The sequence below is a fragment of the Zeugodacus cucurbitae genome, chromosome 4, assembly GCF_028554725.1.
Source record: "Zeugodacus cucurbitae isolate PBARC_wt_2022May chromosome 4, idZeuCucr1.2, whole genome shotgun sequence".
Taxonomy (NCBI): Eukaryota; Metazoa; Arthropoda; class Insecta; order Diptera; family Tephritidae; genus Zeugodacus; species Zeugodacus cucurbitae.
Window position 1 is genome coordinate 67,464,326 of NC_071669.1, and position 26,809 is coordinate 67,491,134.

The following is a 26,809-nucleotide window of genomic DNA, read 5'->3' on the forward strand; positions in this document are numbered from 1 at the left end:
ATGAAAATAGTTACTATTAGCTATGACACTTTCTTGCAGGGTACTTATTTACATGTGTTTGTGTGTGTGTATGTTTTCTCACTTCTATGCATACATTTGCTTTGGTTAAGTTTACACACATGAATGGGCAACGCCTTTTATGTGCGTGTTCACAAGGACTAATCGAATACACGAAATGATTTTCACACCTTTGCCATGTCATTTCAGCAGATACTTGTGGTGTGTGCGTTTCTGGTAGGCGTCGATTTATTGAACTATACGAAAACACATGCTCACGCACACATATAAAGCTAGGTAAAGCTGGGTGTGAACCTGTAAATGGGCGCGTTCTTCCGCAGGTGCTCAGTACTTTGAAACTAAGAAAAACTTACATTATTGCCACTTAGAAGTTTCAATAATTTTAAGCACTTCAAAACTATTAACGAGTGGTATTCAAATCAGTTTAGATGCAGGTAAAATAAATTACTTTGATTGATAATGTTTATGGACTCATGAGACTCGAGAAAGTTTAAAGTTTTTAATAAAAAAGATATTCAATAAGACAAGAAACTATTAAATATTTGTTATATATAGTCAGTAAAACTAATTAAATCCATTTAAACAAATACTAGTATAAAATAATAAATATTAACTTACCCTGCGATTGCGTAGAGCCATGCGATCCCCAAGAGGATTTGTACGAAGAATCTGGAAGAAAAATTGAAAATTGTATGGACATCTTCATGAAGTAAATACTTAAGGCATATATTATATTGTAAAACTTAAAATATATCAGATATAAAAACGGTTAATGGATGAGAGGTAGGCACCTTTAAAAAAATTACTCAGCCACACAAAAAAATGCTCATGACCTGGGTCTTTTACTATATCTACTATATGGTTTCGCAGATTAACCCCCCCAGAAAACCAATATAGTGGACAGCGATTTTTAAAACTCATTGGATTCGCTTGAAACTAGTTGTTCAGAGGTTTTCGGGGTCGCTGATTACGAATCCGGTGTCGATTTTTCAAAATTCAACAAAATTCATTTTTTAAAAATTCATCAGAATCGCTTCAAACTATGATAGACAAAGTAGGAGCCCCAGGACACGACAATTTTTTTGTGTAGCTGTATTATTAATTATACTGTACAACAGTCGACTGGAAAATGGGCTAAACTAATTTTGTTTCAAGAGATGGAATCATAAAAAAAGTGACTGCACCGTTTTTCAAAGATAGCGTCCAAAATTGAAATATTTTCCTTCGAGTTTCGAATATAGGCTTATAGAAAACATTATTATTAATTACAGGATTTGTTTTCTAAAAAATCAGAAATATGTTGTAATCTACATTTTTCTCTTATTCCTTTCATTTACAACTAGATCTTTCGAAAGAAATTAGTTTGGCCCAATACCCAGAAAATGGTATATTTTATCGTATATGTAGTGTCACGAAATAAAAAAGGTAAATGCGTATAAAAAAGTTAGTTTATTAATACTTCTAACTAAAAATCATATAATATGAGATATAAGTTCGAAGAGAATATGGAATCAAAGCGTAATACTCATAAAATCCAAATATGCTGAAAATCGGTTTCCAAAAGCTTCAAAATTGTTTCTTTCAAATCAAATTTGATTATACTTTCCGAATTTGCATATACTTCAATCGACTAAAGCATCTCACTGAGTAATACGCAAATAAATTAATCGAAAATAAAAATTTACCGGCGGAACTATATATTTTTGACCAAATGATGCTTCAGATTCCATTAAATAATTCATATAATGGTATCTGTAGATCAAGATATAAATCTAAAATATTTTTAGGCGTTACACTTTTGAGATGCAGTCGAACTTTGGATAACTTTTTAGGACCCAAATGAAACAATTGAAACACTCAAGCAACGACAAGTTTTCACAATTTCCATTTCCTTTCAACAAATATATATTATTCAATAATAATAAAATATAAAATTCTCTTACCAAGGCTACAAGAATGTTAGACGTCGATATTAAAAAGAAAGTATATAAATACTTGGTGTTTATCCCAAGGTCCCGATATATACCTTTCTTTAAATTCCACTTTAATGGTACAATTCGATAAATTCCCATTCTCAACATTAAATTTTCGTTTAACGATATATTTGCATATTTAATTCTCACCCTATTTATGAAGTAGGTTTTAGCTCAATTTAATATAACTTTTATATTGCTTAAGAACTAAAGAACTCATAACTCACCTGCGAACAACATTGAAAAATTGCTAAAACTTCCCGTCGAACGTGACAAATAATCAGCTGATGTTTTAATGTCAAGCATCATGGCACCAGGACACAAATGGGCGGCGGCAATGTTTGCGTTTTCCAGCACAACACCGACGGCAAATGTGCGCAGTTGCAACAAACTACTGGCAATGCGCGCACTATTATTTTTTTTTAATACACTTTGCACAAGAAGTTGCACTTACTAGGATTATGTTTCTACTTTTATTACAATTACTGGAGCACAATGGACTTGTTGTATGTCATCAGCAATTCACAAAATGTTTAATAAACCATAAAAATGGTGGCAAGAATTCGAAAGTACAAATCGGTTTATAGTTCAAAAACGTTTTAATGGCATTCAAGTGTATATACACTTGCGAGCAATAAAATGGCAAAATGGCAAAATTCGTATGTGAAATCACGTCAAACCGCAACCGCCGAATCCTTCAACTTTATTTGCATTTGTGTGTGCGATTGTGTTGGTCACACCGGAAGGTAATAACACCGGAGACCAACAATTTGGTCGACGAGCGCGTTTTTGTTGCTGCTGCTGCGGCCGCTGACGTTGCCGTTTCAACTCACAAACACACACACAAAACTATTTTCTAATGCCCGCTGGTACTAAGCGCGCTTGGCCAAATGTTTGTTGGTTGCCCACAAGATGTGAATTGCCGTAGCCGACACTCCTTCAATTTAATTTATTTTAAAAGTAACTACGCGCATTCACTGAATGCCGATTTATTTATATGTAACTAAGAATTTCTAATACATATATTAAGTCGGAATGTATAGGTGAGCGGCAAACAAATATATGTGCGCGCTGGCCTCTGCTGGCAGGCGGGAGAGCGGTCGTTCTAGGTGTTGCCTTACTTTGGCTCACACTGGCGGAACAGGAAAAGGAACGGGAAAAATGACGATCGGAACCGGTTACCGTTACCGGACACCTCGACTTCCGGACAACTTTGGTTGCCGCCGCCGTCGCCTTCGCTGGCACACCGACTGTTCGCTGGCAGCACAAGCGTTGTACTTATATATTTTTCAAGTGCGTTAACGTTTTGGCGTTCAGTTTGCGCTTAGATTTATCTATATTTGAGTGCTTTGATATTCAATTAATATAGTTCACACTGTGCTTACTACAGTTTTCTGAGACTTTTTTGGTTTTTAGCGACGCTGCGTCAGCGTTACAAGTAAGTCACTTGAAAAAGTTTAATTTCACAAGTTTTTGCTTAACAGTTGCTATTTTTCGTACGTTTACTCAACTATTATGCACTAGTATTTACTAAGTTTACACCTGTGGCGCTGTAGGCCTAAGAGTCAAAAGTGAATTATGTAAAACTACAACAAAACACTCTACAGCACGTATATTATTTATATGCTGTTCTTGTTATATTTATGTTTGCTGAAATACTTTGCACGTTCGTCTTTATTACACCGGATTGCGACCGAACTGTGGCACGGCAACGTAACAATTGATTTCATTCCGTCACCAAATCGCGCATATCCTGCCCAGTTACCGGGCTCTGCCGCAGCCAGCCTGATTGCTGCAGTCGTCGCCACACCGAACAACCCCGCCAACACACCCACAGCCAAAGGCACACGAACAACCGGGGGTGAGTTTGCGGATGTGGTGTATGTGGGTTGGTTGGCCCACTAGCTGGCTGCCTGGCTGTTGGTTTTACACATGTACACCACCCACCCAAAGGCACACAAAAGCTGGTGCAGCACAGTTCGGCATTGCTTACTAGTGTCGTTTCGATTGCTGCTGCCTCAACTACACGTTTAGGGGTGTTCCTTTGCAGTAGTTGTATAAGCGTACGCTTAATCCCAGCGTAACACACTAATATTAACAAAGCAAAGCTACAATAATAACGGTACATGCATAAAGCACCCAACATTGCTGGCAACAACACTAACACTGAGACAAGCACACACTCGCACACGCTAACAACCCATTTTCCGTTGGTACACCAATCAGCGTCAAGACAAGGTGTGGCCTACTCACACATGCACAACTCGCACACACAACAAAAGCAGTTGACTTACATACACATATTTAGAAGCGCATATGGCTTTGTATTGGGTATGCTCAATACAAAAAGAGCTTTACAAATGTTGCTACGCATCAATGAGTTGACGAGAGTTTCAACTGCCGCTTTGCGGAGAGAGAGTGAGAGCGCGTGCGGTGTTTGGAGTGCGAGCAGACAGGATATGTGGGCAGGAAGAAAGGAAACGCACAAGGAAAATAGTCGGAAATTTTTGCCAAATTATTGAAAAACATACAAATTAATATTGGAAAATATGTAAGAGAAATAAAAAAAAACAGAAAATAAAAATAAAAAAATACAAATAAAAAATGTATTTGCATATATATTTATATTCTCATATGCAAAATTACGCACCGCTTTAGACCTGCAAGTGTGGTCTAGCAAAATGGACATGCAATGCTATATGATATTGTGGTTATTGTTGTATGAGAAGGCTTTTATAATAATGCATAGATTATTTAATTTTGGTTAAAAATAATCTCTAACTTCAAAAATGTAAGCACTTTATCTTAAGGACAAGCCATTTTTATAGAAAATAATATTAAATACCGATTTCCGACCAATTTTTTGTAATTTGTTTATTTATATGAATATTATTTTATATAAATCATTTTAGAAAAACAGAAAAAATTAACAAAAAATATACCATTAGTCCAGTATTTATTATAAATTTAAAAAAAAAAAAAAAAAAAATCCCGTTATTTTTTGAACACACCGATTAGACCGATTTCGAAAATTTTTCGACATTTTGTTAAAAATGAATGATTTTTTCTTTTTTCAAAAATAGAAAATTCCCGTTATTTTTTGAACACACCTCGTACATGGACCGATTTCGAACATTTTTCAACATTTTGTTAGAAATTAAAGATTTTTTTCTTTTTTCAGACAAAATAAAATTCCCGTTATTTTTTGAACACACCTTGTACATGGACCGATCTCGAACATTTTTCAACATTTTCTTAGAAAGAGACTATTCATAGACCATATATGAGAATATTTTCAACAATGGAAGGCTTTTCTGGAATAAATCTTTTACTTAATCGCATTTGATCTCTTATCAAAAAACTGGGTCTAACTCAAATTTCACCTTATATTGTGAAATTTAGCGTTATAAAATTATGTCAAAGAACAATAACAAAAGGAGGAGAAGCTTTAACAACCATCTATTGAATCTATCTATTATAAATTAAGTTAACAAATGGAAAATAAAAATGTCAGGTCAATCTAAATTCCAAAACGCATAATTTTTATAAAAATCACAGGAGTTTTTCGAAAAAAAATTCAGATCTCAGTCAGAACTCATCATTTTCTGTGTGGGTGTGTATAATAAACATGAAGCCTCTCTCCACCGTACGAGCTCACAACAGTAGAACACCATACAGCCAGCTCCAACAGTTGTAGTACGAGCGTAAGCGTGCGGTGCCCTTTCTAGTGGGTGACACACGAAGCAACAAGGACGGATGTATTATCCACTTCCTTTTTCCTTCCACCAAACACAAGGATATTACCGTTTCGTCGTCATTGTCGTCGTACACCACACTCTCACTCACGCATAAAATAAAATATTGATGGGGTAATGGGTGGCCACCATAGCACCAAATGTCAAACTCTTCGCGTCGCGCGCGCTCGTTCTCGCTCTCTCTTGCATGCCCAGACGCTGGCTTGCTCTTTCCTGCATTCATTGGCGAAAGACTTAGTGGCGTTGAGAGCGGTGACTTGTGGGGCGCTTCGTTAGCGCGAAGATTGTGCAACAACACAATGGTGGCACTAGCACCATGCTACAACTACCGTTAAATCTATGAGTTTGTATATTTCTGTAGACGCCAATATGCAGTTATACTAGTTGGTGGCAACTATTATGGTGCTCATAACGCAGGCAAACAGCTACTAACTTTTCAAACACTCATGCAGCCGCAAACGTTGAGGTGCAAAGCGTGGGTGCCAGCGCTGGCATGATTGAGCGGTCTGTTCAAGGCGGGCCGGCGACACTGCGCTCAATATGTACCGTTGGCTTTTTTTTTGCGTACTCTAACTTTTCCTAAGCGTTTGGGCGTGTGTGTTATGGTGCTTCTGATTGTAGGCTAAGGAGTCTTTGTATGAATGGCATGGAATGCGAATGAGTTCTACGCACACACCGTTTGGCATATGATAGAGGAAGGAACAGTTAAGTGGTGCCCACTCATGCCGCCAACTTGCGAGCTGATATTGTGGCAAGTCCTCTATGTGTGTATATGTATGCGTGGCGGTGTATACAAGTCATTAGTAACGCCTGCAAATTAAACATTTTGACATAACTACAAGCACTTCTCTATATATACTTCGTGTATATATGTATATTATATACGCTTAGCACGTCATTTAGTTATGTGGATATTAAAGCTTGTAGTTTTGCATATAAATACCTTGTAGGTTCGAATAAATTGCATATATTAATAATATACATATTTGAGAACCCGTTAGGAAAGCGTTTATGAAGATTATTACCAATACTACACTCCCATTTAAAAAGGCCCTTTTTATTTAATACTCTCTTTGAAAAATTCTTCTCTCAAATTAATCTAATTCTTTTTTTAATATTTAATAAAGCCATATGCATATATAATTACTGTATTAAAAGACATTTTGCACTCTCAAATCTTCCATCCAAAAATGACAAGTTTTGATGAAAATTCCCTTCCGACTGTTCCAGAGTTCCAATCAGGCAATATAATTTAAATTCGCCAAGATAATGTTAATTTCATAAAACTGAAACATAAAATGCTTGAGGTTTTAAATTCGAAATGCGTCTTCCTACATCCTAAAGTAATCGAAGCTTATTATATATTTTTAAGAAAATAAAGTTTATCGAATTGAAGCTGAATATACCTTCTTCGAATATTTTGATGTATTTAGTGATTCCAGTTTTCTTTGATCCTAAAAACTGTCCTAATATCAGGGATTATCTTTTCATTGTCATCAATCTTCTTTCCTATAGGCAAAAGACTCTGGTAGCCAAATATGAAAAAACGAAGGATGCAGAAGCAATTTGAAGACCAAGTGACGTCCTTCTATAAAGTCAATTTATAACGAGGTTTGCTGGACATACTGAACAATTTTAGCAATTTTCTACATCAAAACAAAATAAAAGTTTTCACTTGACCTTTTACAGATTTATACTACGTTCGGACCGACATTGAAAACATGTTTTCATTGAAAAAATGGGTTTTCGTTCGAAAACTTGTGTTTTCATCCATGCAAAATCTGTCAAACGAAATCACAGTTTTCGCTGAAAACTTCTTGAAAACTTACATTCCACTCATTATAATCGATGTTTGCTCTAGTTTAGTCGATATAATTGGGACACATATTTTTCCATCCCCAAATTGTCAACTGATATTTGTTTCCATTATAAAAAAGAATGGAGAAATAACAAAAGTACAAAAAAAGAAATTCCTGGGGTGAATGATGTCGCATATTTCATTAAATAAACGAAAGTTTTTTTTTTTTAACACAGATCCATTTCGATGGCAATCATGTTCCCAAAAAATTTCTTATGTTGCTGGAATTAATTATAGTAAGAGTAGTAATAGTAAGGGTAGTAAGAGTCTCCATCAATTCTCTTGAAGAATCATCGTTGCGCAAGATATTTATCTGGCTTTACAAAGCCAATACCTTCATTAATAAAATTTTCTTGTCGTGATTCTATAAAACACGATCATTTACAGACATTGCTTCTAATTTGTGAATTGTCAATGAAAAAACATCGAAAACACAAAATGTCGGTCAGAACGATTTTGTTTGCACAATCCACAAATTGTGTTTTCAAGTGGTTTTCAATGTCGGTCCGAACGTAGTATTATCATCTATCTATCATTTGCCGAAAAATGAATATAAATATTTTAGCAACGAATAAATGGGAATAATCTTATTCCGTATATAATTTGATATTTCGAGAAATACTTTAACCGATAATGTACTATTCGATATATAGCGACTTCACAGAGATATAGATCAATTTCGGTAATTTTTAGAACTAAACTATTGTAAAATTTCAGGGGTTTGAGAATCCTATTTCAAAAATCCTTTTTATTATATTAATATATCGCAGAAAGAGCCAAAGGATGTCCCGAAAATCAAGTTTGAGGAGTGGAGCATAATATCGAATGGCGACAATTTTGAAGGCGATAACAAAATGTAGACGAATGAATAAATATTTTTTTCAAAAAAAACGAAAATTCCCGTTATTTGTTGAACACGGCTCTTATAAAATCTGCTGAAAGACACATATATACAGATTTCGGTATTTTTTAGTAGCAAAAAAAGTATATTATTTTATATGATATTTTTAAAATTAATCATTTAAATGTAGCAACTACTAGAAATTACACAAAATATCGCAAGTGGAGATTATTTTTTTGGAATCCCGAAAATGATAATATTTTTGCATGAACTAATTTTAAATTTCCTACCAGCCTTGCTGATAAGCGCATAAACTTTTATTTCATAGTAAATTCAGATATAAATACATATACAGCGACTACAAGCCAGTGATTTTGCTCCTTTTAGGCTGTGTACTGGAAAATTCATTTTGACGCCAGCGTGCAAGCAGCCGGCGTTGTGAGAGGAAATGAAAAGTGTGAGGTATTTAATTAATTTTTGAGTTCATTGAAAAACAACAGCAGAAAAAAGAATTAAAACCGGCTCAAAGCAACAACAACAACAGCAACAGCAAAAGTTGAGAAGCAAAAACGAGCAAAAGCAGAAGGCAAACTTTTGCAAGCAATCGCCAAAGGCAATCTCTTTACGAGCCAGCCATTCATTTTAGCCACACCAATAGCGCGCTCGTTTGGAACTACCACTGACTGCAAAGACTGGGTGTTTATAATACTACACCCTACACTTCTACTTTGTGTGAGTGTGTGGGCTTAAAGCGGCACGTAAATTGAACTTGTGCACACTTGAAATTTCCAACTTTATAGAATAAAAAATAATAGTATAAGAAGTATGGCTTAAAGAAATCTGTAGTTGGTGGAAATCGAAGAAATATATATATATATATTTGTTGTTGTTGTTTTAAAAGTGTTGCCAAAGTTTAATATCAACTGTTTGGCGTTGCGTAATGTTGGCTTGACAGACAAACACACACACAAACCATCCCACCTACAGTGCTTCTACTTGCTATTTAATAGAGTAATGCCACGTTCCTCATACGCCATGGCATGCAATTAAATATTTTGTTGTGGGTGTGTAGCTTCAAGGCGTTTTGTGGCAACTAATGAGAGGTCCTACTAAATGCATATGTACAAATTTATGAGACTTCAACTACGTGCTGTACAAAGCAGTTAGAGTATAGAAGGAATACTATTCAAGACTTCATGCCAGCGTGACCAAGCGCTGCTTTTGTATGTGTGTGTGTTGCAAAAAGCAATTTGCTGTTGAACGCATTAAGCGTAGCGGAGCGTGCAAAATGTCCGAGCAGCAAATAATATGCTTCGGAGTTAAGTGCTGGAGGAGTAGAAATAATGCTTTGAGGCGTTCTATGCTAATTACCGACACATTTTCTGAATTAATGTGCGCAAATACGACCATACACTTCTACATACATACACTTATTTATATAATATATATACATATATACATATATACAAAATAACAGTTTAAATTTATACTCAACTCCATTAAGCAGCCTTCATTACAGCAACCAAAATACGATTTACCCAATTTATTGTTGGGTGGCACCCAGCAACACGCCTTCTCTAGCGCTTAAGTCCCTTCAACGCCACCAGCGTGTCCATGCCACCGCCCTCACTTGTGACTGCTGCGTGTTGATTATCTGACACCCAAAAGTCAACTAGACATCAACGTAAACATCACCACAGCTCGCAGCACATAGCTCATGGCTCAATCAAGCGGCATTACTCTAATGTTCACTGAAGCAATGGAGGTCATTCTACTAGCCAGTCGGTTGCTGGTACACAAATGGTCGTCGTATTTATTTGTACGCACAACCAAGTTACGTACATGACGCGTCGCTATCTTGATTGCGCGACCATTTTAATAATAAGAAACGCAATCAGTGTGCGATTTGTTTTCTTAAGCAACACATTGACTTGAGCGACGGTGCAGCAATATTGCTTGCAACACGATATTTGTACTGACTGCTGCTGTACTAAATCAACAACAAACATTAACTAACATGCAACAACAACAACAATAAAAATATATAAATAATAATACAACAACAATAAATAATGCACACATATATATGTCTATATATGTAGTTCTTGTTGTTGTTACAACAAACACGTGCCTATTAATGACGTATGAATGATGTAACACGCGATTGGCACGTGTCGCTCGATGCGCCACCAGCTTCCACCACTAACTATTGCTGCTCATTTCTTCATTTCTTTGGCAATTTAACTGTTCCTTGGCATATAAAGCTCATATTGTTGTTATGATTTTAGCAATGCCTGCTCCTTCAAATGCTTTTTTTATTTTTTATAAATACTTTTTGTTTTGCTCTTTTTCAGCATGAATGTTGTTGTACTAATATTTATGTTGTTACTTTTTGGTTCCGCACTGTGGGTGACCAAGTCCTGCCGCTGTGCGTAAACCAAAATCAGAACTTTTCGTTGCGAATCAAAATGCAATAATGCGAATTTGTTGAGTGGCAGCTACTTACTTCCGCTTTTAATGTGTTACGCAGTTGTTGTTTTATTTTTGGCCTGTTGTGCTCATAGCTAAATACTTTTGTTGTTCATGCGGCGTAGTTCTTTGGTTGTATTTATTATATATACATAAATACATTATATTAGGTTGTCAAATATCGCCTTTTTGTATTTTGAATTTCGCGGCTATGTATAAAGCGCTACAGAGCTCTTATCTGGCAAAACTACACATCTTTGAAAGGTCTTGACATAACCTACAAAACGACGATATACATGCTTATTTTGGATATTGCGTTCAACAGTTATAGACGTGTAAACATGGAGTTAAAGTTTTCCTTCATTAAAGGCAAATAAGCTAGAGAAACGTTCCGTGAGATTAATGGTGTTTTGGGGGATGGTACTCTATCACTTCGAACTGCAGAGGAAAGGTTTCGACGATTCAGAGCGTTTGAAAACGACATCATGGATAAGCCTGCCGGCAGAAGACCACGAAGGAGACGACGAATACGGATCAAATCATGGATAACATCAAGTTAGACCGGCATGTGTCATCTCGTGACATTGCCCAGGAGATGGGAGTTAGTCACCAAACTATTTTAAACCATCTGCAGAAGGCTGGATACACAAAAAGCTTGATGGGTACATACATGATTTGACGCAAAAAAAAACCTTCTGGACCGAATCAACGCCTGCGGTATGCTGCTGAAACGGAACGAACACGACCCATTTTTGAAGCGGGTGGTGACTGGCGACGAAAAATGGATCACATACGACAATATCAAACGAAAACGGTCGTAGTCGAAGGCTGGTGAATCGTCCCAAACAGTGGTCAAGCCGCGATTGACGGCCAGAAAGATTTTGCTGTGTGTTTGGTGGGATTGGAAGGGAATCATCCACTATGAGGGGCTTCCATATGGCCAGACGCTTAATTCTACCATCTCTTGCATCTATGGCGAACAAATGGACCGCTTGAAGCAGGCGATCGACCAGAAGCGTCAGGAATTGGCCAACAGGAAGGGTGTAGTGTTCTATCAGGACAACGCCAGACCACACACTTCGTTCATGACTCGTTAGAAGCTACGGAAGCTCGGATGGGAGGTTTTATCGCGTCACCAAATAGCCCGGACATAGCGGCAAGTGCTTACCACCTGTTCCTGTCCATGGCGAACGCCTTTAATGGTCTAAAGTTGAACTCAAAAGATACTTGTGAATAGTGGCTGTCCGAGTTCCTCGCAAATAAGGAGTGGGGCTTCTGTAAGGTGGGTATTATGAAATTACCGTCTAGATGGAAACAGATTATCGAACGAAGCGGCGCATATTTGTACTAAATCCGATCACTGTAACACTTTTTATAAAGCATTGAATAAAGAGCAAAAAAGCGGAAGGTTATTGCTTCTCGATAATACAACATTTTTCTGCTGCCTTTCTACAAATAGCTGAGAAGGGCATTAGTACTTTCCCCATCCCAATTTATCAATATTCCCAATTATCATCCTTTGTGAGAGAAAAAAACCGACAATTCAAATATACATCCCGCGTCACAAAAAATCTCTTCATTTTTCTTGGAGTACTAGCCTTTACTATAATATTTCTAAACTGAAGGAAATATGCTATAAACTTATCTCTTTTCCGCAGTATTTGCCAAACTTCGACTCTCTTCGACACTTACTCGTTTTCCTAGATTCGCTGAAATAAGATTTCTTCTTAATGAAGAGGTCAAGATGGTAACAATGGTAATAGGCCTACAAACTCGAAGGCTAACACTATCGAATAGGTATCAAAATGCTGAAGAATCATTATGAGTTAGAGATAATGTCCAAGAAAAAACGTGATTTTTTCATTGATAATTAAAGTTCTCTAATCATATGCCCGAATACTATTTAACCTATGTAGTAAACCTGCAATAGTAAAGCAAAATTTTCGAAATAGAAAACCAGCGTCGGTCTACTCTGAAACTAATCAACATTGTCTTTAGAGATAGAATCCCTATAGACAAACTTTCAAGTAAATAACATTTGAGTATCTAACACATATATATTTTCTAAAAACAGATTCTAGTCTGGTATATTTGAGGTCCGACTTTAAACGATAGAAAAATTAAATGTTTTCTGCAAAATCTCGAAGTAATAGATTTTGCCAATCTGAATTACTTGAAATATTACCACTCTGAATAAGTGTTGGAACCCATTACTCTAATTTCACTTTTCCGTATTTGCAGGAGTAATTAATGGGCATTTTATAATAGTAAATAATGGATAATTCTTTCATAGTTTTTATATAGCTCAGTGTTCGAAAAAAGTTTGCTTACTTAAAAGAATGCATACCAAAGCCCGCGTTCTGGACTGTTTAAGTATGATCCCGATTTATTTTTTTATTTGTCTGCAAACTATGATGCAAATGTAACTGTAATGTCTTCGTGTTCTACGATTCCTAGACGAATAAAGCTGAAACCTTAACCAAAGCGAAATTAACTTACGACCAGCAAATACTAACTATAGGTTATTTTAGAGATTCTACAGATACCTTTTAACGCATAGAACCGTGATTTTCGGATAAAAGCTAGCTGCTCGAGCCGAAATAAGGCTAAAGAGAATGTGAGATTGAGAGTATTAATTTACTTACGAAAGGCTTCGGTTTCACAGACCATCACACTTTCTGTCTATTGGGCTCGAACATCCTGTCGTATATACCCGAATTCAAATTCGCAAATTTTTTCGAGAATGAAAATTTGAAATACAACAACAAATAATATTTCGTAATATATTGAATTACACACAGAACAAGAACGATTTTCCCATAGTAGATCACCAATTCATATACTGAAAGAGTATTCGAAAATTTCCCACACTAAATAATTATCTAACTATCGCATCGCATTTACCCACACCCCAACATGTTTTCGTTGCAAACAAATTACAAAACTTAAACGACCTTCAACATATTGCGACTGTCCGATTGTCAGTGCGACAAAACAATGCAACCGATAATTGCGCAATTGGTTGACACAAAAGCCACCGATGGATGCACCCTTTTGGCCTACAATAATTGACGCCCGACTTGAGAACAACAAACAGCGGCACTCGACTATGATCACATTAAAAAATGTCAATGTTGCATTGTTGACTTTTTGGTGAAATTAATTTGTGGCACAATAAGTTTCACACACTCTCGAAAAAATGCGTGACACACAGAGTGTACTGGAAAACTGATAATCACATATTGTGGCACCGCCAAGTCAAACCCACCCCAACACTTAAATGGCAATGACAACAAACAGCAAACAAACAATTAACATTGCAACCAGAACGAATAGACAGTGTTGCATTGAATTCAGGTTGACGGTAGCGCTTGCTATCTGCTGACTGGTGACTCGTGACTGCTGCCCGTCGTGCGACTGCAGGGGTGGCAAGCGCTGTGTCGGCGGCACCAGTTGAGTTCACGTGTCAAACGCTATAAATTACTGCGGTTACTGCTCGCCATAGATGGCTGTGTAACTCGATACACATGCACACGAGTATAGTGTCGGCAAATCGTCGACAGGCCATGGCCACTGTCAATTGCGCAGATTGACTTTGTCATTTCCAACAACTACACGCACATTTATACTTTAGTTGGTGGTTAAGGTTCCCAATAAGAACGTACATGATTTCTATATTACCTGGCACTTGCGTACGCTCCATTCTCAGTAGCACAATAAGCTTCCCACGCGCTAAATAAACTACACACCTCTATAAATAAAACCGATATTTCGCCTGTCATCTTTATGTTGTTAACGAAACTGTATTATTGGATTGTGATGTCTTCATTAGCACATAACCTCAATCCCCTATAGAATAAAGAAGCGTATGTTGAATGCACGCTTAGCAGACAGTGGCAATATGTTTTGATGATGACACTGAGAGTTTCATGAAATAGATGAAGCAATTGTAGAGAGTTATTGTATAAAGAAGAGCAAAAGTAATGGATTAGATTTCGAGAATATCGAAAAAATAATCTCTATTCGCTATGTTTTACTGAAATCTCCAGGTGTACCAACTTATTAGTACTAAAGTCCTTTGCTTTACGGCGTTTATTTCAAGGCTCAGAAAAGCTCAAGTCTTCATTATCAACCTAAGTATGATGAACTCCAATGTGAAAGTTTGAGATTCATAGAACCCCTTTAAAACTGCAAAACTAGAATACAAGAAATTTGGATTATAAAGTCTTCGACTGAAACTTGTTATTCGGTATGTTGCACTTCTGAACATTGGCAACTGCTGAAAGAATTAGACAAACACAGCTGTAGACTCCATCTGATATTCTTATTTATTCATCCTAGATAATGATGAAACTTTATTGACTTTTGGTTCTTAAAATTTACAAATTATGGTTTTAGTTTCTTTTTATTTTTGTCAGAATATGGAAATTGACGAATCGAACAAACAACTGGCATAAATCTATCGTAGAAATCTCAGCCAGTATAAGGACTTACTGATACGTGATGTGTTCAAAAAATAATGGGAATTGCAAAATTTAAAATTTCACGGGTTTGGAGAGTCCAATTGTCAATTGTCAGCTTTATTAATTACTTACTTTGTCTGTTGCAGCCGATAAGGTTAGACGTATTTTTATGAGATCGACGAATTTCGTTGGTAAAAGCTTACACTTCGTTATAACCCCTTTTAGTTTGTTCATGAATTCTTGACCAAAAGCAATACTGTAACGATGCCAGGCCTCCATATTCGCCAGACAAGTCTCCGAGAGACTTTTTCCTATTTTTAAAAATAAAGAGAACCTTAAAAGGCCGTCTTTTTACAAGCATACGGGAAAACGATGAAAGAGTTAAAGGCAACCCAAAAAATCGGGTTTCGACGAGAAGTGTTTAGACGATCGGAAGAATCTCTGTCTGGCATAGCTGCATAATGTCAATTGGAGACTATTTTGATCACGATAACATTAATGTAGACGAATGAATTAATATTTTTTCAGAAAACGAAAATTACCGTTATTTTTTGAGCACACCTCGTACATATTGATATTTTGAAATTCCGATAACCCTATTATAATTATTATTATGTTTAATAAATTCCAAAGTATTACAAAATAAAACATCTTACAATGAATCCCTCTCGCAATACAATAAATTCTTAAATCCCTTCATGACTGTGACAACAACAGCAGGAACTAGTCTCTTTCCATTTTGACATTTCAGCCGACGAAAGTGAGTGACCCCAATAAAAATTGCCACCATTTCACTTTGTCAGGGCAATAGTCATAAATTAAACTATCGACACTACAAACAGACAAAGCAATACACTTGGACTTAGACTTACGGCTTACCGCACATACGCTTCACTCGCACTTTGTACTTACATATGTAGATGTAGAGACAAAAATCGCATAGACACATAAATCGCATTGACAAGTAAATTGCGCGCAAATGGTCAACAAATATTTATTGGTCACTTCAAGCAGAGGAAAAATGCCGCCACTGCGGGGTAGAGAACACGGAGGCAGGTGTACCTACTCGTATATGGCTACAAATCTAATGCAAAGCATTTGGAAATGGCAATGCAATGGCAATAACGATTTGTGCGCGTTGACTGTTGCGCGCGTCGGCAATGTGGTTTCTCAGCCGGAGACGTTTCGACAGCGTTACCTCCGGTTGGAAGTTCCGTTTCCGTTTTGAGGTAAACGGTGTTTGTATGTTAGAGCAACGCGCGCGCAATTATATACAATACAGGAGCTTACGTATATAAGTAGTTTATGCGAAAAATATATATTTATATAACGGTTGTATATATAAAGGATTGTTGAACGCGCATTTCTGAGAATGAATCGATTTTTAGACCTTTTGAATTTACGATCACATTGATTTGGTATGAGGATAGTTTCAACAGTTTGGGTTAATTTAAGCTAGGATGTGCTGAATTCTTAAATACTAGTAAGATCATTGCTTCATATAACCGACTAACTGAACATATTTGACAACACAACGCCGCCCACACCATAATCGTTTTACTCCCAATTTCATTTACTGTAACACCACACCCATCCACATAATTTAATTTCCGGCCGCTCAACGAAAATTTCAGGCACAAATTACTTTCTCCTACCCTCACTTTACTTGCAGATGGCTTACACCAGCTATGCGGCGCCGCGGCACAGCAGTCAACACAGCAAATCGCAATTTAATTTTGTAACATAAGTATTTGGATTTTAATAAACTTCGTGGCACAAACTGTATTTCATACAACATTTCGCTGATAATCATCTGTCAGAGTAATCGACATAATCTTCAGCGTTCTCGCCTGTAGTAGTGGCAGTAGTCACGGTAGAAGCTAACAGAGAAATTTGAACTCAGCACAGCCACCAGCTGCTTTTACAAAAACAACAGACAGAAGCCGAAATCGTAACTGCAATTTGTAAATGAATTCATATGTACATTTGTATGAATTTTATATATAAACATAATATTATATATATATACCCAGCAGGAAAAACTGAACGCAGTCAAACAAGTACCTAATTGATCTTAAGGAAATGTTCATATGATGTAATTAAAAATAATACACGGTATAACACTCTACGGCCTCAGTAAAGTTAATATTTCCCTAGTCATAGTGGTACCAACTGGCTATGGTCTCACGCGGTCAAACTAAACATTTTAGCGGCTACTAGCTGCTGGTCATTGCCCAATAGGTACACAAGCGGTGAGGCTAGGGATCTAGTCAGACGCTAGTTGTTAAAGCTGTTTGGAGGAGGGCGAAAAGGAATCATCCAAGCACTTCCTCCTTCAATGTCCAGCATTCGCCAGACTTCGGTAGGCATATCTTCGGCGATCCCAGCGAAGTGTCTGGAATCGACATTAGTCGACTTAAGAATTTTATTACAGAGTCCAAGTTTGTCGCATCATAAGGGTCTTTGTGATCCGTTAGGAGTTTTCCGGGTGTCACAATGGACAATCTGTCTAAATGAGATTCTCTGCAGCCGCGGAGATCTGTCTCTTAACCTAACCTAACAAAGTTGCAGAAGCTTGGACGAGAACGATGCGGAATTATCACATCATTTCATTCTAGTGTGTCCTGCATTTGCAAGATCTCCAGCATATTTTCCTGCAGGGCATGTGTGTATGAGCAACATAGCACAGCATGAAATTATCTAACAGCATGAGGCGAGTGGTGCGAAATTCACCGTCAAATATGTTCTGATTTGAATTTTGACTTCTCCCACATCGCACATCGCTTAACATGATTCAAATAGGCAGGACTTGTCATAGAAGCTATGTAGTCAGAAAGGGCTAAGTTCGGGTGTAACAGAAAATATTATACTCTCGCAATTTATTTATGAACCGATTTCGCTTATCCATTCGTAACATGAGGATGTCAAAAAATGTTATACAATTTCGTTGAAAGTGGTCGAGTAGTTTCTGAGATATGGTTTTTGAGCCAAAAGTTTCATCCATTTTTAATTTTTCATATGAATGCAGCCCTGCACGAATCTTATAAATAAAATCAGATTTCACACAGAATAAGAAAAAAAAAAAATAAAAGATCCCAATAACAAATCGTTCCTTCATTTTAAAATGTACATCTAGTGTTATTCGGGCATACAGTGAATTCTGCGGCAAAATCAGTACATTTCTGCCCAGTCTGATGATTCACTGCAGGGTATGTACTACCTTTGCGATTGGGTCTATTATAGCATTCACTTTGGGCAGCCGCGTATAGCCACGGCTTTCGTGTTGGCACCGCGTGTTACGCTAAAGTTCGAAATTTAATTCACCATTTGAAAGCTTTGCCATTTTGGCAACTTCGTGGCAACATAAATTCGTTCCTACATACAAAAGAGCATACGGTTTGTATATAAAGGGCGAATGGTAAAAGGAGTTGGACATTTTTTTTATAATTTTTAGTAATTTTCTCTGGTACGCGTTGCACAATAGGTACTAAAATTTTATGTAATGAAATTCGTTGCCAAGTTTGTCATGTCATATTTCGCGCACTGACGCGCTTAGCTTGTTGGCACGTCTGTTGACTGCTTGTCTGCGATGCAAATGTAAAAATATTTGCATTTCTCTTTTTTTTTGCCTAGAGTAATGTACGAGTCAACTTTAATTGCAGGGAACTTAATTTAGATGTCGGAATTAAAATAAAAATTATGCAGCAGACTAAAGTTCTGAAAAATTTTATTTCGAATATTATTTTCTTAAGTCGAACTTAATACATACGTCGAAGGTTGAAACGAAAGAAAGACCTCCACAACCATTTTAATCGGAGAAGAGAGCTTCTTTACCCCACCAATGAGTTTATTATTATTATTTCGAGAGTATAGGAACTGTTCCGATAATAATATTCCCCACACGCAGTTCCAAAGTTCACGATATATATTGAACCACAGCTGACCTCCATAGTTTGTTGTGAAACTTTCTTTGCTATGCAATTAAAATTTCCATAACAAAAGCATAAAGAAAGCGCTTCCTAAATATCACATTTTCATAGTTCGCACCGCAAAATTTTCTCACATTTCGCATTAAAAATTAATGGGCAACAAACATTATGAAACCTCACAAAACAGGAGACACAGCATGCGAGCAGCTCAAGCTCTTAATGTCAATATGAATGCATGTGTTTGTGTGTGTGTGTGTGTGTGTGTGAGAGTGCGTGTATCTTTTCATATGAATTTTTATTATATGTGTAAATATTTTTATGCATGGCCCTTTTCGCAGTTCACTTCACCAAGCGACCATTAGCCACTTTTCACTACCCGCCCTCCGCCTTTGAACAAAAACCGACGATTGACTTTTTCCAAAGTCATTATCATCCCTTGGGACCTTTTTGCTTTGGCTTTATTGCTATGCGTTTGACTTCATGAGTTGGTGATTTGGTGCTTGACGGTGCGTGTTACCGTTGCTGGTCGAACGCCGAGCGGTGGCGAACGGCAATGATATGCATGTATGTATATGTGCGCGTGCGTGTGTGTGATAAAAGCAATGAGTGTCCGAGATTGCACGCGAGTTGCCATCATAAATCATGTCATGTTGATGTTGTCGATAATGTAATTGTTGTTGTCTACGTTGTTACACCGATTATGCTTAGTTTTTGTTGTTATTAATGCTGATCGAAACAATATGGAAAATGTTCTACTACATAATAGCACTAAACATAGATTTTAGAAGTGGAAGGGGTTGCGCAAATAAAATGGTCGAAAAAAGGCTGGGAAGATATTTTGATTTGATTTTTTTGTTCAAATAAAATTGGAATATAAGGTATTTACATACATGTGTATCTTTTTCCATAATTTTTCAAATATTTAAGTTATTTCACAAAACATAAAAAAAATATATTTTTTCTAAACTCTTACAGTAACAGCTTCGAAAAGACGACTTCAAAAAGGGAATATGATAAAATATGATCAACATTCTTAGCGAAAGCTATTTACGGCTCAATAAATGGAAAAAAAATTACAGGAACAATATATTGTTTTTATGAAGAGTTGAAAACGTTCCTTTCTGTTAGCTTCTTTTTCTTTACTGGCGTACTGGCCGCTGTATTTTTATTCGTTGAACTATGTCAATGTCTCCATATATCTCATGCAGCTCATATTCAAAGGACGATAATCTTCCGCAAAACTTTTCTCTCGAAAGCTCCTAGTGCCGTCTCATCGGATGTTGACATCCTCGGCGCTTCTACACCATAGAGTAGGATGGGATCGATGAAGGACTCGGTCTTTGTTCGTCGAGAAAGAACTTTACTTTTCAATTGCCTACTCAGTCCAAAGTAGCATCTGTTGACAAGACTGGTTCTTGGTTGGATTTCAAGGTTGATATTGTTATTGGTGTTAATGATGGTTCTAAGATAAACTAGATTATCTATAACTACCCATTAGCATTTCATGTCATTCTAGCTTCATCTACAACTCCTATTTTAAAGAAACAAAACTATTTTGATCAAAAGATTAGACTTCTGAGACGATCCAAAATACGAGGGTTTTATTGAGGCTTTGGAAAAGTAGATAAACTAATTTAACAGATCCAAACCTTTTAAATTTTAAATCTAGATCTTGAAAATCTGGAAAATCAAAAAATCCCATATAACTACACAAAAGTTATTTTTATTAAACTTATTTTAGAAAGTAATCTTTAAAGAGGTATGTCAGAAGTATACAAGTTTTCTACTAACACTCGATAGAAATGGCTGTAGGACCATAGTTGGCATGCTTACTGGTCACAGCCTAGTAGCGGTGCACGCCTATAAGATGTTGCTGCCAGATCGGGAGGAATGCACGAAATGTCAAGAACAGGGCACCAAAGAAACAGTGGACCACCTCTTGTCCGTTTGTCCTGCACTAGCAAGACAACTCTTCAGGTATCGTGGGATCACACAGTACAATAGGAAGGGGGAGATATCGCCATAATTTCTTAAAATTAACGTCAAGCGCGGCTATTCTAAACGATGACTACTGCTCAGGGAATACGTGACGGCACTCAATCTGCTATCGCTAAGGGCCATAACTAGTCAGGCCCCACATAGAATAGTTATGGTTGGCCCACCAGAATAATCAAATCTAACCTAAATATTACCAAACCAAAAATATTTCAATAAGTATTATTTTAAATATTCCAATGAAATATTTTCATATAAAAATATTAAAATATTTTATATAATCTCACGTCCTTTTTCTTTTTCCGTAACCAAAAGTTAGTCAATATTTATATTCAATATTTTCCTAATCCTCAATTGAATTTTTCACATGAAATCACACATTCAATATGCACTAACTTTTGCTCATAAATCACCTAAAAAGCTTTTAAGAACACCCTACACATGTACTCGAATTATGCTGCCCAAGCACGCTTCCAAGTAGTTCAGTCACTGACTCTCTCCTTCCACTTCAACAAATCAATTCACGAAAATTTATTGCTCAAACGCACACTTTTATTAATTGTTGCATATTTTTTTTTACGCGCAACGCTTTTCCCACGATAACCATTTATGTACCAGAGCTAAAACTTACTCCCTAACCCACTGCTCTCACCTCTCTCCATTCACCATTCGCGTGCCTTTCAATTGCGTTTTGATCATTTTATGATCTCCTCGATTAGCTTCATTGTTCCAGCAACAATGTGAAGCGTACATACAACCACCATCATCAACAACAATAACAACTATAGTACTGTGACTTGTAACTACACAGTCAGTGCCTGTGTGGCATTTGACTTTCTTTGGGGTGTTTCAACCAGTGAACTGTCACTGAACGTCTGCTACATGCCATTTTTAATAGGATTACCGCTGAAGTGCACTTAAGCGAGTGATTCCTTGCTGTTGTTGTAGTTGTTGTGTTGTGATTTTTTCGCATGTATGTTTACAGTAGCGATGCGTTAATCAAATCAACTTGACAATTGTTTACAAACTTTCCCACTGCACTGCCCCGTTGTGAGTCCACGCGTCCAACTATCTGCTGTGCTTAATTCCCATTCAGCGTTGAGAGTACTCTCGCACTCTCAAGCGTACAGCGTTGAAGTGGATGTCAAGGGGATTATTAAAATCGTCGATTAGTCAAGCTTAAGTACTTAAAGTCGTCACTTATATCTCGTTTCGTTTTATTTATTGATGGGAATCTCGATTGCTCTCATAAAACTAAATGAACGGTGTATATATTTTGAGCGTTTAGGGATAAGAAATTAAGGCAGGTAATTATATTTATCATTGCTGTTACTAAATCCAAGTGCTAAAGTGTGAGATATACAGCACGATAAACTGAATTTGAATAATGGTTCCAGTATTTTAGCGACTTAATATACTCGCGGCTAACTGATCCTATCCTAGTAATGTAGATCGGGAGTACTTAGTTGGATATATGTAGGTACATCATGATTACAACACCGATAATTTCTGACATTGCGGCAGCTTGTCTCTCGAGGTATTTAGTAAATTTTTAATGTTCCCCTACAACAAGCTTAATATCTCCACATAAACGCTTTCATGTGGATTAAGGATCACAGAGGTATAAACAAAAGCATACCATTGACCGGTTGACTATAAGTTCAAGGAAATAATTTTTTTAGAGGGTCATAAGACCGAAGAAGGGCTTCAGAAAGATCAAAAAGGAGCAGATTCATCGTGCATCGTCTTACTCTTGGCTTCTGCTTCTTAGAATTCTGGGTTCCCATGTTGCATCGGATCTGAGACTTATACAGTTTAATTATAGTTATGTTCTTATAAGTTAAAATCGAAAGCCTCTGGAAGAAAGAAATGATCTTAACCTTCTTCAAATCGCAGAAGCAGATTCTTCGTGCATTCGTCTCACTCATAGCTTCAGCTTCTTAGACTTACGGGTCCCATATTACTTCGGAGCTGAGACTTATACAGTTTAATTATAGTTATGTTCTTATAAGTTGTAATCGAAAGCCTCTGAAAGAATGAGACTATTTTATCTTTCTTCGAATCACAGATTCTTCGTGCATTCGTCTCACTCTTGGCTTCTGCTCCTTGCATTCCTGGGTCCCCTTGTTTCATCGAAGCTGAGACCAATACCGCAGAACCCAGAACCTACGGGGAACAGTATGTTGGGTAACTTTTTCAATATTTATCACAGTTCTAAGAAAGACTTGAAATCATGGAGCTTTAAAATTTTCGGGAATATAAAAATAAATTAAATTTTTATTGGGGGTTGGAGATCAAGAACTTGTGAGTCTAATCATATAAATAAAGACAAAAATCTATAGTATACACATCAAGAGGTTCATTAAGATTCTATAAATCAAGAGCTGACGGAAGAATTATTAGGTCTCCTCAACTTAAGGATATATTTCTGAACATATTTGTGCGATATTATCTAAAATAATATTGTATAAAGCACCATAAATATGGAATAGGTATGCATCCACAACAAAAATAATGCACAACGCACTCTATCGTCGACTTTATGCAACACATGATTACTGTAATAGGTTATTGTCCTTGCTGTGCCATAAAAAGCTACGTAGAAACGCAAGGGAACTTTTTTATGTATACATGAATAATATAGATAGTTACACACCTACTTATAAGTTCCCATAGCGATTTTAAGCAAATTTGATGTTATAATATTAAAATTATATTTCACAAGTTATAATGAAATACAGTGTGGTGAGCTTACCGGTTATGCATTTGCTGGAGCTACGATGATTTTCACTACTCGTACTAACTGCATGCGGCGTGGATGAAGACGAACAGTGAGAGGACGATTTTTCTGTGAAAAAATATAATTCTCTTTAAATGCATTATTACATAATTAAATATTAAAATATTAAAACCACTAATTATACTAAGAATTATTTATTTTAAATTTGTGGTCGTGAAACTAATTTGCATAACCAAATTGTGTACAGTTACTAGCATTTATGATACCTAGACACACTTTCACATTCGTTCCGAGACACACAGCCTATCAAAACTCGAGTGTCTTCATTTTCCCACAACGCAAGTGATCCCCTAGTGACATAAATTTCGACATCATTTATGCTTGCAAAGATAATTGTCACATAATCACAGCAATTATTCATGGATGTTGATATTGATAATTTGCAGAATGGCTACATTTCAGATCTTTAGAAATCACTTCAAAGCCGTATACCAGTTGCGTCGCATGCAGAAGGGTGAGAGAGTGGAGGGAGCAAGCGACCGGACGCATCTAATGTACCGCAGCAAAGCGAATGCCACACACACCACCACCACCACCACCAGCACCACCATCGATAATGCTTCATATTCAATAAAAATTTTTGCAAACTCATTCATCGAAGGGGTGGAGCTGACTGCGTTGTGCTTTTATGTTGCACGCAATTATTGTTGTTGTTGTGTGAGTAGCAATGCTTAATTGGCGTAAATCTTTGTTTGGTATAAACAAACTTGAGATTAAAATGTTAAAATATGACCAGCAAGAAACAAACAAACAAGCCGTCCATCCATTATCCTTTCATCCGTTTGGTTGGTGTATTGATGCGCGTTACGCTCAAGTAGCTGATTTACACGCGTGCGAGCGCACGTTCATCAATGAGGTTGTAGCGTGACACACACATACAATGGACAATTGAATTTAAGGCTCTGTGGGTGTGTTGGTGTATATGTAGTTGTTGCACAATGACGCACACGCGTTGATAATGGATGCCATGAAAGCCATAAATACTGCCGTTGTGAGAGCACTTTTTCAGCCCGCAAACAATGGATCTCATGCAAAAATGTTGCGCTACGTTGCGCTTCTTTTTAGCAAAAAAGTGCAAATTATTAATGAAATAGAGAGATTCTCACACTTTTAGTTTTGTGTGTGCTTATTTAAGCTAATATGTAATATTTATGACTCTTGCTCTCATACTATTGCAATAATGTAATTTTCAGGAATATTCGAATATGAAGTAACATATTTGACGAAATTCTCATTATACTTTGGTTAGTGTTTGGTCTAACGAAATTGTATCTTGGAACTTACGAGGGTTTACCCAAATTACTCCAATTTTTTTTGTTTTTTTTTTTTTTTGAAATTCGTTAGAATTTACATTCCCAAGCCATTTACATGTAGTACATTTATTGTATGGTATTTATTGGGAATTTCAACTAATAAGTTTGAAAATAATGATATAAATAAAATTCACATTTAAATATAGTTTTAGATCAAATTAGATGTCTATAGGGGATGGAATCATATGTAAAAGTTCACGCAAGTTTGGAAAGTTTCTGACTGCGATCCAATTGGGAGTGGCCAGGAACGATTATGTTACATATGACTCAAACAGCTCACGACTTCCGGTTTTAGACTAAGTATCCTCTGGTTAGCCAACAGATATCCATTTGCAGGCGAGTTAAAGTGAGAAGGCGAAGCCCGCTTCTGCGGTTATGCATAGGATTTGTGACCCAACACATAAAAAAACTCCCAATGATAGATCAAACAAAGCCTTCGCTCTGGTGGATTCGGCTATGATCGCTTAATCGGTTCCTACGCCAAATATATATATAAATTCCCAATTTTTATCACAACTGTAATTAAAGGAAAACTTTTTAAAAGCAACAAGATATCGTAATCTGACACATGAACATAGATTAAAATATCGATTGCATTTGTTATCAAACTTTCTAAAAGACTTTTCATATTTTAGCACAAATTCCGAAAATTTCGCGATTGCAATATACCTATCTTTTACTCAAATTTTAATTAGAAAAAATTAAAATGAATAAAAGATGAAAAATGTTAATATAGATATTGTTTTAAATGCAGTTAGATCTAATAGGAAAATCTTAAAAAAAATAAAAATTAAATAAGAAAAACACAAGTAAGGAAGGGCTAAGTTCGGGTGTAACCGAACATTTTATACTCTCGCAATTTATTTATTTAACTGTATTAATATTATATAATACACAATTTGACCCACATATTCGTCATATATATTGTATGAAGTCCAGTGAAAGTTGGAAACCCTAATATTAGGTTAGAAGCACCGAGGTCCTCATGTTCGATATATGGGGCCTTGAAAACCTAAGGTCCGATTTCGGCGATTTTTAGAATGCAGCTGCCACACTATAAACATAGTATTTGTGCAAAGTTCTGCATCGATATATTCACTAGTGCTTACTTTATATATTGTAAAGTAAACGATTCAGATTGTCTTCAAAGTTCTGGTATATAGGAAGTAGGCGTGGTTGTAAAACGATTTGGCCTATTTTCACAACATATCATTGGGATGAAGGGAAACTATTACAAACCAAGTTTTATTGAAATCGGTCGAGTAGTTCCTGAGATATGGTTTTTGACCCATAAGTGGGCGACGCCACGCCCATTTTCCATTTTGTAAAAAAATCTGAGGGCAGCTTCCATCTGCCATTTATTATGTGAAATGAATTAATGTTTCTGGACTGTAT

The 26,809-nt window shown here is 36.5% G+C and overlaps 1 protein-coding gene across 1 annotated transcript in view; it reads right to left on the reverse strand.

Moving 5' to 3' along the window:
- Window positions 1-3,694, reverse strand: part of LOC105214240 (DNA-binding protein D-ETS-3) — a 37,410-nt gene extending 33,716 nt beyond the window's left edge. Inside the window, exons 1-2 of the mRNA XM_011187556.3 lie at window positions 2,219-3,694; window positions 637-687 (exon numbers count right to left, since the gene is read on the reverse strand). Of these exons, the coding sequence (XP_011185858.1) occupies window positions 637-687; window positions 2,219-2,300 (133 nt within the window). The 5' untranslated portion in view covers window positions 2,301-3,694. The remainder of the gene's footprint in view (window positions 1-636; window positions 688-2,218) is intronic.
- Between the last annotated feature and the right edge of the window lie 23,115 nt (window positions 3,695-26,809).